General features: G+C 42.0%; 2 protein-coding genes across 14 annotated transcripts in view; both read left to right on the top strand.

Moving 5' to 3' along the window:
* NMRK1 (nicotinamide riboside kinase 1) overlaps positions 1 to 12,437 on the top strand; it is a 32,509-nt gene extending 20,072 nt beyond the window's left edge. For 5 of the 11 annotated variants that reach the window (XR_013994442.1, XR_013994443.1, XR_013994444.1 and 2 more), the window contains 2 exons: positions 100 to 249; positions 4,985 to 6,465. The gene's annotated coding sequence lies outside the window, so the exon portion shown is untranslated. Of the gene's footprint in view, positions 1 to 99; positions 250 to 4,984; positions 6,466 to 10,698 lie in introns of those variants that run through there. The other 6 variants (XR_013994440.1, XR_013994441.1, XR_013994448.1 and 3 more) reach the window with 4 other exon arrangements.
* An 864-nt stretch (positions 12,438 to 13,301) lies between these two features.
* CARNMT1 (carnosine N-methyltransferase 1) overlaps positions 13,302 to 15,161 on the top strand; it is a 40,237-nt gene continuing 38,377 nt past the window's right edge. Inside the window, exon 1 of one of the 3 annotated variants that reach the window (XM_081066500.1) lies at positions 13,302 to 13,738. In XM_081066500.1, coding sequence (XP_080922626.1) covers positions 13,485 to 13,738 — 254 coding nt within the window. In that variant the 5' untranslated portion in view covers positions 13,302 to 13,484. Of the gene's footprint in view, positions 13,739 to 14,246; positions 14,311 to 15,161 lie in introns of those variants that run through there. The other 2 variants (XM_081066501.1, XM_081066502.1) reach the window with 2 other exon arrangements.

The following is a 15,161-nucleotide window of genomic DNA, read 5'->3' as shown; positions in this document are numbered from 1 at the left end:
CCTGAATAGTGACAGTTTTCAAGGAAGGAAGACAGGTGTAGGGAGGTACAGACAGCCACCCAACAGTGTCTCCAGCAGAGTTTCCTGTGTGTCTTTCAGCCCAGAACTGACTCACATGGCCACTCTCACTGCAAGGGAGGCTGGGAAGAGGATGTCACGACAGGTTTGGACCAATTATGATTCACTGCCTAGGGCTGTTGCCAAGGAACAAAATCAAGCCTCTTTTAGGAAGGAAGGAGGAGGAAACAGGTAAGCAGCTAGAAGTGTTCGCCATGATTTTATCAAGCTTGGATTGCTGTAATTCCAAATTACTGTTATCAGAACAGTAGGATTTCTTTTTTTTAGAATAAAAGTCTAGATATGATTTTTCAAACTTGATTTCCAAGAATTTCTGACATCCCCCACATAGACTTACTGTGTTTCCCCAAAAATAAGACCTACATTCAGCTCTAATGCATCTTTTGGAGCAAAAATTAATGTAAGACCCAATATTATATTACATTTATTATATATGTTATATTATATTGTATTATATTGTATTGTATTATATTATATTATATTATATTATATTATATTATATTATATACCCGGTCTTATATTAATTTTTGCTCCAAAAAAACGCGTTAGAGCTGATTGTCTGGCTAGGTCTTATTTTCAGGGAAACATGGTATGTCCCTACTGATAGAGAATCATTACATTTGACTTTTCTCCCTTTTCAGCTTGTGAAACTAGGTCAGAGAAAGAGTATTTTGAAGAGAAACAAAACCTTAACAGACATTAAAAACGGAAATATTCAAATCATTTCTGAAAGAAACACATATATTTTGTTTACTATTATCAGTGAAAAACAAATCAGGAATTTGAATTAAAGACTATCAATGCTTCATTTCTGGATCTGCGGTTTCACATCACAATTACCCTTATCAAAGCAATTAATGGGATATTGTATCTTTTTCAAAATAGAGTAAATCTGAAATTTTTACTTTCTATGCATAAATAACCTCAATCCTTTTAGATTAGATTTGCGGTAGGAAAGCTTCATTATGCTTAATATCCAACAGAGTAGGGAGTTTATAGGTTACCTTTTAAGAATATGCTTGTGGTAGAACATCGAATCATAAAATGTTGGACCAGTATCAACTGCTCCAATGCTGTATATTTCAGTATGGAAATTAAAACGAGAGTGGTGAACTTCTCAACCCCATGCAGCTAGTTAGTGGGACCAGGGCCAAGCCACAATCCTTCATCACTCAAACACAGACACACACACACACACACACACACACACAATTTTAAAGCAAAGAAGAGCGGAAAAATCACCTGCTAGAATACATCATCTCTCCCTCTCTCCTTTGAATAGAGCACATTGAGAAACCTGGAAGGATAAGGGCTACTTGTATTTTGGGGAAAATGAAACTTTTTGTTCTGGGCTATTGGAGCCTAGTCAAGGAGACAACTCATGCGGTTATCCTTGGGGCAGGGAGAAATGGGAGCTAATGTGCTGACCTTAGACTTGTGGCTCCAGCTGTTCCTTCAATACTCCATTCATGATGGAGAGTTAGGAAGAAGCAAGGATGTGAAAAAGGTAGAGTAAGCATTACTCTCTACTTGTATACACACACAGAAGTAGATGAAAATTGCAAGAGAAGCTTTGGGGCCCTAATCAAGGTAGCGTGACCTGCAGATAAGAGATCAAAAAGAATTTCTTACCAAAGTGAGCAAGCATATCCAGTGAAGTTATGCCCACAGGCCAGAAACGTCAGCAATATAGCAAAAGTAGAGATATAATAATATCCCTGGTAGCTTACAGATCCCAGAGAAGTTAGGTTGTCTTCTTCAAGTTTAAAAATTGAAACTAGAACTAAAACTCTTCCCTTCAAGCCTGCACAACAAGTTCCTAGAACAGCAGTGGTTCTCAAATAGCATGTGTCGAAATTACTTAGAGGGCTTGTTAAGACAGATTGCTGGGCTCCAACCCCAGAGTTTCTGATTCAATAGGTTTGTTACCCTGCAATTTGCATTTCTAACAAGTTCCCAGGTAATATTGGTGTCGCTGACCCGGGATTACACTTAGAGAATTATTGCTCTATAGTGGACAAATAGCAGCCTGCAGATTTGGACACTACCAGTATGAAATTATGTTTTCAGCTCCTAAAGATATTACAGAATCACTCTTGTGCTAGTTACTGATTTTATTCATTCTTAGCTCCAAATTCTTCATTTTTTGCCTCACCTGTATAAATGAATCTGGGCCCTTAAAATACAGAGGGTGCCAAAAAAAATATATACAAAGTTTAAGAAAGGAAAAAAAACTATTAAAATTGTAATAATATATACCGATAACAAAAGATGAATACAAGTCACACTTCTGCAATGACAAGAGGTGCTCAAAGTGGTTACCATCAGCATAATTTTAACAGTTTTTTTCCTTTCTTAAAATGTGTATCCATTTTTTTGGCACCCTCTGTATTTTTCCTTCGCTAGGTGGAACGATATTAAGCTTTATCAACAGAGGGCGCTGGAGAGACATTTAAAGAGAAAAGGATTTTGCTTTTTGGCTCCTGTAGGTCCACAACTGTAGCCCAAGTTCCTCTGGTGAGACATCTCCCCATGACTGGCATTCTCATAGCACCCTACATGGGAGATTTTCCAAAAATTCCAGACGATGGATTTCCAGGAAGTTTTGGTGGCGTGGCACAACGCCTACCTCCCTGCCATTCAGTGAGAAATGGCAGTGCCTTCTCTAGCAAGGTGTGGCTCTCATTCCTGGCTCATCTCTTCCTTCAGTGTTTCATCTCAGTCATAGGGGATGACTATGAACCAATCAGAGTAGCCTTCTAACTTTGGAACATTCTGTGCTGACTTTATTATATCACAGAAGCCAACACAATAGGAGGCGAACAGAGGAAGTAGTACCTGGAATCTGTAGCGACTCAATAATACAAGATGCCGTGTTTATTCAACACATTCCTTGAACTTTGTGAGTGAGTTGCTGCTCTTTCTACTCACCAGGCAAAAGATCGACCCAGCAGACTCTGTTGGAACTTGTTTATCCTGCTATTCACTTTTTGTCCCTCTTCCTGTTTTACAAATGGGGGATGTAGTAGATGAAGGCACAAAGGCATTAAGGAGTGGTCTGTGCAGATCTTCATGTTGTCTCTGTCTCGTCTAATACTAATCACAGTAGGCAGCATATACATCATTGCATTCTGTGATTCAACAATCATCTTCCAGAGTCTTGAAGTTCTTAGACGATAACCTAGCTTTATGAAAAATACATGCAAGACCCTGGTGTGTTCATGGTGGCCGGGCTTCTCCTGCATCCTGATGTGCCCTCTGCTCCTGCCTGTCCTCACATTCTGCTCTACAATGCCCTGCTCTGAAGAAACACCAGCCATCTCTCCCACCAAACCAGTGGCCTGCAGAGGAGGGCTACGTGAGGCCCCGCCTGGCCGGCCCTTGCAGCATGCCTGGGCTCTGAGTAAGAGTGCCACATGGAAGGTGGGGCTACAATCTGTATAGGGCCTATGATTGTACAGCACCACCCATGGAGAAAGCCATGGTGAAAACCAACATTCAGATAGCTTTCTTCTGGGTGTTACAAAAGAATTGCTCCACATTCTGGCTTGGCTGCAAAACACTTCATAGGTGCAGGAGCTGGTGTCATAAATGAAGAGGAAATGCTGGTTTTGTGGTGTTCAACTTGAGCAAAGAAAGTTTAAAGTCAAAAAGGGTGATCAAATTGCACAGCTCATTTGTGAAGGGATTGTTTTTAAATGCAGAAATAGAGGACATTCAAGTTTTGGATGACACTGAAAAGGATTCAGGAGATTGGGTCCACAGAAAGAATTAAAATGTGTATGTCAAGAACAGAAAATGGTAAAATGTACTTTTTTCTTAAAAAGAGTTTGAGTTAAAAAAAAAAGAAAAATACATGCAATTATAAAAACAGCTCTCATTTGTAGAATGCTTACCACAGACTAGCCATCATTCTAAGCTCCTACATGTATCTTATTTAATATTCATTAAACTCTGTTAGAAGATACCATAATTTTTCAGATGAAGACACTGGAGCACAAATAGGTTAAGTAAATTGCCCAAGGCCACAGAAGTAGTGGCAGAGCCAAATTCATGTTTGATTTCTGTGTTTATGCTCTTAACAACTATACTGTATTGTAATAACAGGTGTGACTGACCATCCAATTGATGGAAGTGGAATGACGGTTAAGAGATTAGACTTCACTGAGGTTCTCACTGGCTGTTCTGGAGGCCATGATATGTGGAGCATATAAGATGAGAAACCATCTAGACCTTTATTTCGAGGCCCTCCAGACCTAGATTTATTTCCTTACTGAAGCAGAGGTGATACAGGGTTGGGAAAAGGAGTTCCCTCCTATGGTCACCCTGACAACACTGGATTGAGGATCAGTTGCCTAACTGGTCCACAGCTACTGTCATTTCTATAACAGTTTTATTTGGTGGGAGAGCTGACATCTATATTGGTTAATCACAGGTATTTGTATTCTTAGTAAACCACAAATAACATGGAGAAGTAATGTTTACTTCTTACAATTTGAAACCTTGACTCAATTCACATTTAGGCAAATTTGCAAATTGTAAGAGCGAGTAAAAAGTTTGAGGCCATTAGTAATAGAGATGATGTTACCTGAAAATCATTCATTTTACCCAAACACATATAGCGACATAAAGAGCTTCCCATCTTTCATGCTACCTATCCTTCCACATCCATGAAAGTTAGGCCATCCTTAAGAAGTATTAACCCCACTTGACAACAAAGGAAAATGAGCTGCCAAGATATTATTTGGAGCCACTCAAGTAGTCCGCAGTGGAGCCAGATTTTTAATAAAAATCATACAAAGGTAGATGTTTCTAGAGAACTGAATTTATTTCAATAAAAATGGTAAATTGGGTCTCCTTTCCAATCTAATATACTTTCCTTTGTTCTCTTTTTTCTCTCCAATAGGCTTCTAATGGGGCTTGCAATTAAGTGATCACAAAAGAAAAAACCAAAACATACATTTTTAGGATACAATAAGCCTGAGCCCACAATTATAGGGTCCTCTGTTTTGGGGGAGTCCCATGCTGCCAGAAGAGGAAGATTAAATCAAGGCTGTAGCACGTGGAGTGGGGTCAGCCATGGTTGGTCATGCTGAGAAGTGAAGCAGCCGAGTGGAAAGCACATGGACTGTGAGTAGGAAACCCTGGGTTCTCATTCCAGCTCTGATGCTTGACCATGAGCATATCGATGAACTTTTTGAGCCCAAGAAATCTAAGCCCTGTTCAAAACTGAAATAATTAAAATCAACCTAATGGTATTTGGTTAAAAGGGTTAATGAACATACAGCATTCAGTCAAATGCCTGGCACCTGCTAAGTGTTCACTGTTACTAGCTCTGTCTTTCTGGCCCAACCTTCTTGACTCCATCTTACAAAGCTTAGATTGTTCTTAAGATCAAATAAAATGTTATGAAATCATCTATAAGACTCTAAAGGGCTCTGCAAATGTTAAGGATATTAAAGGGTTATTAAGACTGATCTAAGCCTATTACCACAGCTAGAAGTGAGTCACAGAACCCTCGGGGTTTTTTTTTAATTAGTATTCTTTCCCCCTCCAGCCTTCCCTTGATACTCATTTTAATCATTTTAACCCTATGAAAAAAATGAATGGGTATGGTGGAACATATGGTATATTGGCTCTAGGACTTAAAATTCTGTGTAAGGATGATCCTTAGCCTTTGCAACAATAAATCATCTGACCACCCCCTCTTCCTACTCAAAGACACCTTCATCCCAGCCATAAATTGTATCAAGCTGTTTCTGCCTTGCTGTCTTGGATTGCTTGATCTGTTGGCTTAAACACCAGCTTGATACATCCCAAGCCAGCCAACATATTGTGAGGACACTCCAGCAGCCCTGTGCACAAACCCTTGTGGCAAAATAATAAGACCACATACAAATAGCCAGCACCAGCTTGCCGGCCGTGGAACTAAGCCACCTCGGAAATAAGTCCTTCAACCCCAGACAAGCCTTTAGATGACTGAAGCCTAGTTGACACCTTGATTTCAACTTCTTGAGAGACTCTGAGGCAGAACCACCAGATAAGTCACTCCCAATATCCTGATTCACAGGAACTGTACAAGGTAATTTTGTTTTAAGATGCTAAATTTGGGGTAATTTGTTATGCAGTAGTAGATAACTAATATACAACCTACTCCAAACCTACTCCAAATTGTTGGCTAAGCCTGATTTGAGTTGCATTTCTGCCACTTCCAACCAAAGAAATTCTGAATAATACAACTACTGTTTCAGAATCACTTGGGATGGGTCCTCGGCATGTCTTATGTTTTGAAAGCTCTACAGATGATTATGATGGACAGCACACAAAAACCTTTGTTTTATTGTGGAATATTGATATTAAACATATATAATTATAACCCCAAGCCTTCAAATCAGCTAAACTCCCGTCTTCCCTCCATGATGCATTGCGATGGTTAGGACCAGCTTTCAGGTCAATGGAAGCTCAGTTAGAAGTCTAAACTTCTCCAACGCAGAAAAATCTGAGGCTTTTTTTTTCTTCCCTCTATCTCTAACATAGAAATGAACGAGAAAGACTAATTTTCACTCCTTTCCTCTTGAATTTCCATTTTGGCTTCACTGTTCCGAGTTAAAACCAGAGCCAGTTTGAATGCAATACTCCTGGTCGTGGAGCAATTTGCAGTGGCTCCCGTCACTTTCTCTCCTCTCTCTCTCTCTCTCTCTCTCTCTCTCTCTCTCTCTCTCTCTCTCTCTCTCTCTCTTTCTCTCTCTCTCTCTCTCCCCTGCAGCTTAGTGAAGGCTACTCTACCCACTTCTTAGTTTTGATCATTGTAGTGGCATGATTACGCAAAATATTAACATTGGAGGAAGTTGGGTAAGAGAATATGGAAACTCTCTATTACTCTTGAAACCTTCTGAAGTCTAAAATTATTTCAAAAGGTGGATGGAAAATAGACCGTGGGTGGGGAGCATATGATATTGCATCAAATTCCAATAACGTATATAGGCTGAATGGAGAGGGAGAGAAAGTGGGGGATTGGAGGGAGGGAGGGAAAGAGAGAAGGGGAGGAAAAGAGAAAGAGGGAGAAGGACAAAGATAAAGAGGGAAAGAGGGAGAAAAAGAGGGAGGGAGGGGGAGAGAGAGGGAGAATGAAAATGTATTTATGCCTGGCAGGTAACATGGAAGAAGATATAAATTTACAAGATCTCCCACCAGCCCCCCAAATCCACAAGAGTATGAGCATCCCACAATAGTAAATGTGGTTTGACTCTTTACAAACGACAAACCCTAAATGTAAGCTAGTTATTTCATCTGGTGCTCAGCTGAAGAAACAGTGATCTGTTCCAACACTAGAGGAAAAACTGACTGTACTGATTTATTGAATGTGGCAGAGAATGCCTCCCAATTTCCATCTGTTCCTTCTTCTTTAGCAATAAAAATCCTGGTTTTTCAAGTTGAAACATTGTCACCCAGCTAAAAGAAATGTAAGAGTTTCTCTATTTGGAAAAGAGACTGTGATAATGAAAACCAGAGCTTCGGTTTTAACCCAGGATTTTTAACAGGATATGTGTTCATTAAATATTAGCTCTTATTTAATGACATAGAGAAAAAGTCTCAATTTTGTAGAAGTGGAAGATTAGTAACGAGACATCCAACTATAACTCGAATTGCATGCACCATTAATCCAGGAGTCAAAAGTTTTTAAATTCTGAGCTGGTACTCGGTTTTCTTTTTTGCTAGACTTTATTCCTTTGGGTAGTCTCACATACTCTATATTCTATCTACGAATCATTGAATCATGCCAGTTTCCTAAAAGGAAGAATTCATCCTGTGGCCTAGTGACCAGAGGAGGGAAGCTGGAAAGGGAAGATGAATCTCTTGGCCTGAGTGCTAATGTCAGCCCTCTCCCCAATCAAGAGGTAGCTTTACCTGATGTTCTTTACATCTTTCCGCTTCCTTCTTCTCTTCCTTCTGTCTGTATATAATTGGTACCCCTATCAGATGGTCCTGATTACTGTGATTTGATAGATATGCTATTATTTTAAAAACAGCTGGAAGTTATAAAAAAGAATGTCAGAATTTTAATTTATGCCACATCTTCTTTATCCATCATCCATTGATGGGTGCTCAGGTTGTTTCTGTGTCTTGGCTATTATGAATAAAGCTGCAGTGAACATGGGAGTGAAGATATCCCTTTGATACCCTGCTTTCATTTCTTTTAGGGGGAAAAAAGAATTTCAGCTGTGTTAAGATAACATTTAAAAGTTGTCTTGAGAAAAAAAAGCCTACAGTCTAAAAACACATGTTTTCAGCCTAAGGGTGGAAAACAAGTATATTATTACTAACAAATAGTATTGCTGTATTACACAAACTAAACATGAGTTAGAGTATCGAGTAAATTTCTAATGAGAAAAACTGTAAAATACTCAAAATGTGTGATTGTAAACAAAACATCACAGTAGCATCGTATGACAAATCAAGAATGCTGGACTTCTTAGGCTTATTTAACCATTTAATATTTTCACTTTGAATCACATAGATGGGGGAAATGAGGTACCATAATCCTTCAGTACTTAAAATCTCGGTCAGTCTTGTCGAGCCTAGTGATGGAAATCATAGGATAAGAGAGCAGGCTTGTGGAGCAAGGAGAAACCCATTCTCCTTATAAATTTCTATTAGTAATATCTTTGTAACTCTGGCACAACCTTTGTCATCCCTTTTGATTCTTCTCTATTCATCCCCTATATTCAACTCGGTCTTTTCTTCCTTTGAAAATATTATCTGGATTTACCTTAATCTCTTCCCTTCACTATTATTGTCTAGCGTAAATCTTTATCACACCATTTCAGGATTATTCAGACAATCTCCTCATCTGGTCTTCCTGACAACAGTTTATCCCCTGGCTCTTATCCGATTAATCGTTCTATAATACTACTTTCATCATATCACACTATTGCTTCAGAATCTAAAATGAACCTCCTTTGCTTAGGGACTCACCAAACTCTTCTGTCTGACTTTTAAAGGTTCTAATAATTTTATGCCATCTGAATTATTGGAATCTGTTTTCCTCTATGTCTTCATATGGATTACAATCAGACTGGTCTTTGCGTACCTCTCCACTATGCTCATGTTGTTATACCCCCACTACACCCAGAATTGTTGTGATTTCCTGTCCAAAATTGATTGTGCCTTTTGGGAATATCTCTCAGAATTTCCTTTGGAAACTATCAAACCCTTACTTTCAGTCCATAGGTTTGGATGTGACTGACTCCACAGCCAGCTCTAAGGTGGACATGTGACCCACACCTGGCTAATCAGAAAATCACAGCCCCACAGTCACAGCAGTCAGTTCAAGGAAGAGCACGTGACCCAAGCTAGTCCAGTGGTAGCCCTGCCCAGACCTTCTGTTGGAACTTTTAGAAAAGAATAGTGCTCTTTTAGAACTACTAGAGAGCAACTGACAGATTTCTGATTATATAATTTGAGCCTCTAGATCTACCTATGCCTCTTCTTTTTGTCAGTAAGAAACAATAAATCCCCCCCCCCCTTTGGCTTAAAAGAATTTGAATTGGTTTGCAAAAAGTGCTCCCACATCTTTGCCTTTTTTGATTTACAGTCATCCTTGAGATTTAGCTCTCATGCCATTTTCAAACTCTTCTTCCTTTTCCTTAACTCCCATTACACTTACTTAATCCATACTGCTTTAATGCTAAATCATCTCAATTGTTTAATATTTTCTGGTTTTGCTTACCCACTCACTGTGCCATAAGCTTCTTGAAAGCTTGAACTATTAATTACATTTCTTTTGTCAGAACACTTAAGAATTGTTCACACTTAAGATTCAGATTCACTGATAAATTCTTGGATAGGTTATTTCAAAAAGTCAATAGTTAGAATCTCAAGAATAAATAAAACTGGACAAATTGTTGCTAATCTAATCGGAGCCCAGCTATTTTGGGTATTTCTGTTTTCATATGGCAGAAAAGAAGGGGAAATGATATCAGTGACTATGCTATAAAGTCACACTTTGAATCACCTGAAGAAATGTGTTGGGGCATTTGGAGGGGCCCAATAACAACTTCCTGTTTTAAAATGCAGGTTTTATTATTATTATTCAGGCATGGTGAGACCAAGAGATCAGGAGACAACTGCCATTGTTAATATAGTTTGTTACTTATAGATGCTAAGAGGAGGGTGCACACCACACCATGGAGGGTCTCACAGGAAGCACCAGGTTCAGCCAGGAGGCAGAAGGAGTGAGGGGAAAGCACAGGCACGAGACTTTATTGTGGTTCCCATAGGCAAGGAAAGGCAAAGCAAAGCAAGCAGGCTTTGAGGTGAGAATAATTTCAGCAAGCTATAAGGTGTAGGGGCTGTCCCAAACTGGTGCCTGATCCTGGGTTGATTAGGGCAGGGGAATATTGGCTTGGTGTGTGGAAGTTTGATAAAGGAGGTTTGGGGATGTGGTTTCTGGATAGGTCAGTTTGCATGTGAAAGGTTCAGGTGACTTGTTTGCTATCTCTAGAAATTAGCCCTGAGAAGGGCAGTCTCTCCCCAGTCAATGAGGCCCCAGAGAGCAGAGCATCAAGAATACAGAAAATAAGAAAATATAATTAATACACTCCTCTCTTTACCACCTAGATTCAGAACAAATTGAGCAATAAGACAAAGGAAAGACAGATGGTGGCCAAACTATCGCCTCTATTACTGATAAAACTTACCTTGGAGAATGTAAGAGTCAAATGGGCCTCCTAACTCCATCCAGAATTAGTCACTTACTCATATAGTCATTGGTAGTACTGGATCAGGACAACTTTTCCAATTGGGAAGGATTTTGTGGCATGAGTTATAGAGAAGAAATTGTGCTTACTGTAAGCAAGTTTACTCCCGAGAGGGGAAAAACTAAAGTCAGGAGCTGAGTGGACCATGCCTAGTTTATTCTTTCCACATGTACCAATCAAAAGAGACACCCCATGTAAAAGTCAAGGGGTACTGCTTGACTGAACTCCCTTTTCATGGATGGAAACATCAAGAGTGGGAAAGAAATATTACCTATCACCAAAAAACATTGATTTTTCTGGAAGTTTTACGAAGATAGTAAAACTAGACTTGATTACGGCTTCAAGTTTTACATTTTAAATCCAGATTTTCAGGGGCGGCCAGATGGCTCAGTTGGTTAAAGTGTGAGCTCTGAACAACAGGGTTGCCGGTTTGATTCCCACATGGGCCATTGAGCTGTGCCCTCCACAACTAGATTAAAGACAACAAGCTGTCGCTGAGCTGCCAGAGGGGTGGCCAGATGGCTCAGTTCGCTAGAGCGTGAGCTCTCAACATCAAGGTTGCCAGTTCAATTCCACCTGCAACTAAAGATTGAAAACGGCGACTGGACTTGGAGCTGAGCTGCGCCCTCCACAACTAGATTGAAGGACAACTACTTGGAGCTGATGAGCCCTGGAGAAACACACTGTTCCCCAATATTCCCCCCAATTAAAGAAATAAATAAATAAATAAATCCAGATTTTCAGCTAATTGATACTCAGAAGAATAACTGATTTGAACAATAGAGTGAAGAAATAAAATGGAATGCTCACTTTGGCAGCACAAAAATTGGAATAATACAGAGAAGATTGGCATGGCCACTGTGCCCAAATGACACTCAAATTCATGAAGTGGTACATATTTTTGTTATCCTTTGGATATAAAGGAGAAATAAAGACTTTTCCAGACAAACGAAAGCTGAGGGAAATTGCCACCACAAGACCTGCATTATAAGAAATGTTGAAAGGTGCTCTTCTACCTGAAATAAAAGGATAAAACTATACCAAATTTTGAGGAAGAGGACAAACAGAAGCAGGAAACTGCAACTCTATTTCAGAACAGGATATTAAATAACAGAGAGGTGAAAGGGTAAAAAAGCATTTTTGAAAAAAGCTCTTTGTGCTCTGTAGTCATCCCGATGGCTTGATAATTCTAGTGGTGAATTCTCTTGGTTCCAAACCTCCCTCCTTTGGTTGTATATGAAAACAGGTTTGCTAACAGTTAACATGTAGGACTTCCAAACACCAGTCTCGAAGATAAATGGACAACGGATAGAAAATCTGCAAGAATAAGCAAGGAATTGGTATCTTGTGTCTGAGGAGGGAAGATGGGTAGTTAGGGACAGGGTTAATGAAACTTCACATTTGTTAACTCTTTCACTTCCCTTTTGAATTTTGAACCATGCCTTATTGTATTACTATTTAAAAATAAACTTTAAAATGTTATAAAAATTTCGTATAAAAACGTAATAGTAACAAAGAATCACAGTACTTGTTTCAACATTGCCTTTGTTTCAATTATTAATTTAAATGATGAAAATAAAATCCACTTTCATTTGCAGTATGATTATCTTTTTAAGAATTTGTGGTGCCTGAGCTTGCTTAACTCTTCTGAATAAAACAACCTTTCCCTTTTACTTTCCCCGGTTATGTTGAAAGACTGATTTGCTGGGTGGTAGATTAAATTAAATGGAATGAGTTATATCCTAAAGATAACATTAAATGCTGGTAGGGCAGCCATTCTACCCATTAGCCTAAAGAGAAATGGGGCAAAACGTGTCTGTAGGTGAAGAAGACAAAGAGATTAAGTCTGACATTGCTAAGGGCCACCGTTACCGTCGATGCTATTGCAGTGCCGAGGCATTACCGCTCCTGGGCGCTTTTGCTCCATCCAGTTCTCTTCCTATGGCAAGTGCTAGGGAGAGTTAGGTCCCTGCATTTTCCTTTGCTGCTGCCATCACCAATCAGGGCAGGCTTAGAGTCTTCGCACGCCTCTAAACACTGAAAAGATGATGGTGTCCCCTTATGGAATTAAAACTAGAAATTCATATAAGAAGTGAATTAAAACTTAAATTAGGGTGAAGGGAAGACCTTCCTTTTAAACTGTGAAATAAAAATTCCGAATGAATTCATCAGGGCTGAACTTCCTTTCTGCTTTTCCCTCCGTTGCTAGTACTTTAGCCTTGGTTCAGTGGCCTGTTCCATAACCCCGCACTTGCAGGCTCTCGAACCCCACCCACAAGGCCGCTCGCAGGTGTCAGCCCCGCCCCAGCAGGGATCCCCTTCGCTCCGCCCACTGGTCCTTAGTTCCACCCACTGTACGCGTCGTCTTGACGTTGGCGCGCCGTTGCCCAAGACTCGCAGCAAATGAACGCAGGCGGCCGCCGCCCCCCGTCATCCCCTTTCCTGCGCGTGCGCACTCGTTCCGGGCGCTGTGAAGACCTGGCGGAGCCCCGCGCGGATGGAGGCCTAAGGGCGGCGGGGGCGGAGCGCGCCGCGAGCTGGGGGCGTGTCCGTGGCGGGCGCTGTCTAGAGGAAGGCCGAGCCGCCGCCACCACGCTTTCGGTCGCGGCGATACGCAAACGAGCCAGGCTGAGGGCCACGGCGGCGATGCAGCGACGGCGGCGCCCTTCGCCGCATGCCTCTCAGCTGCGGGAGAGCTGCGGGGGCGGCCGCGGGGGCTGCGGGGGCTGCGGCGGGAGCGGGGAGGTGGAAGTGCAGTTCTCCGCGGGGCGTTTGGGCTCGGTCGCGGTCGATGCGGCGGCGGCGGCGGCGGCGGCCCCCGCGCGCAGCCCCGAGGAGGAGGAGGAGAGGCTGGAGCGCGAGCACTTCTGGAAGATCATTAATGCCTTCCGCTACTACGGGTAAGGAGCCGGTGGCGGACCCGGCTCAGCCCGTCGGGGCGTCCGCTGGGTCGGCGCAGCCGCGCTCGCGCTCCGGCCGCCACGCCTCCGGGGTTCCCGGACCGGGCCGCCGGAGCTGACCTCAGGGTCCCCGAGTCGCCTCGCACCACCCTAGCCCCTCTCGGCCCGGTCCACCCGCGAGTCTGCCGCGCCGCCTTCCCTGCTCAGCTACGTGTCTGCTGACCTCAGGCTCTGACTAACGCTCTTGCCTTTCAGCCCTCGCGAACGGTTTGGCTTTGAGGCCGGGGAGGCCGGGCAAGTGCTGTAACCGTTGCAGATAGAAGATGGTGATGGTAAATCATTCCGTGTTGGGCATGATCTGTATGGGGTGTCGCTGTCCTCCGGACTGAGCCCACGGAGAGCCCAGGTTCACCTCCACGTGGGATGCCGGTGGAACGCATCTTCTCAGACTGTTGCCAATTCTTCTGGGAACAGCCTGAGATTTCCACCCTCCCCACCCCCCCTTGGCGCTGTGAATGGACTGGCACCTTCGTGGTGAGCGAGTGAGTGACGCCGCTCCGTGCCTGTAACTGGTGGGTGTCCTGAAGATCGGAGGTGGTCCGGACGTTCTCACGTTTGCTCACGATTAAGGAGGGACGCGAGAAGGACCGGGGGAGCCTCCTTGGCGATCTTTTCTTTTGCAAATGCGTGTCGGAGTCTCCCGGGGGCTAGGCGTGGGTGTAGGACTTTGAAACTTCCTAGCTTCTACTTTCCTTCTAGGTAGATGTTAACACAGCTTAGTCACAAAATTTTAATTCCAAAATCTGGAAGGGACTTAACTCAACTGTATTTTCAGGTAAAGATAGTACTTTTATTCTGTTGAGAGGTGAGTCCACCGAGGGACATGTTCTGGGTCTGCAGTTGAAGTCTGCAAACATGACCTTCTGCCCAAGTAAAACGGTTCCCGGAGATGGGCTTCTGCTGTACTTTATGCAGACTTTTAAAACATTGCTTGACTGTGACCTCCTCAAGGACACGGACTGAGCCTTATTTATTTTTATGTCACCAGTGCTTGGCATATGTGGTTGAAGCTCTATTTTTAATAAGACAAGTAGTAGCAAAGAAGTACATTTGTCATTCCCAAATAGTCTGTCGATTTGTGACCAGTGGCAAAATAGTTGATTACCTTGAGTTTGGAAACTTGCTTAATAAAAGCTTTAAGTTATTTAACATCTGTTTACATTTGCGACATGAATTTTTGAAGTTCAGCGATCTTGAGGAAACAATTTACTAATTAAGCACAGGAGTGGGAATGGTGGACCACATTACTCATGGAGCCCAAAGGGGAATCAGTAGCATGGGGATTTTATTTAGTATCAACAAAGGGAAGAAGGCAGACAACCGGAGAATTGAATTTGATGGAAGTATCGTGCCTGGAAGAACC

The sequence above is a fragment of the Rhinolophus hipposideros genome (genome assembly GCF_964194185.1).
Source record: "Rhinolophus hipposideros genome assembly, chromosome: 11".
Taxonomy (NCBI): Eukaryota; Metazoa; Chordata; class Mammalia; order Chiroptera; family Rhinolophidae; genus Rhinolophus; species Rhinolophus hipposideros.
This window is presented reverse-complemented; position numbering and strand designations above follow the sequence as displayed.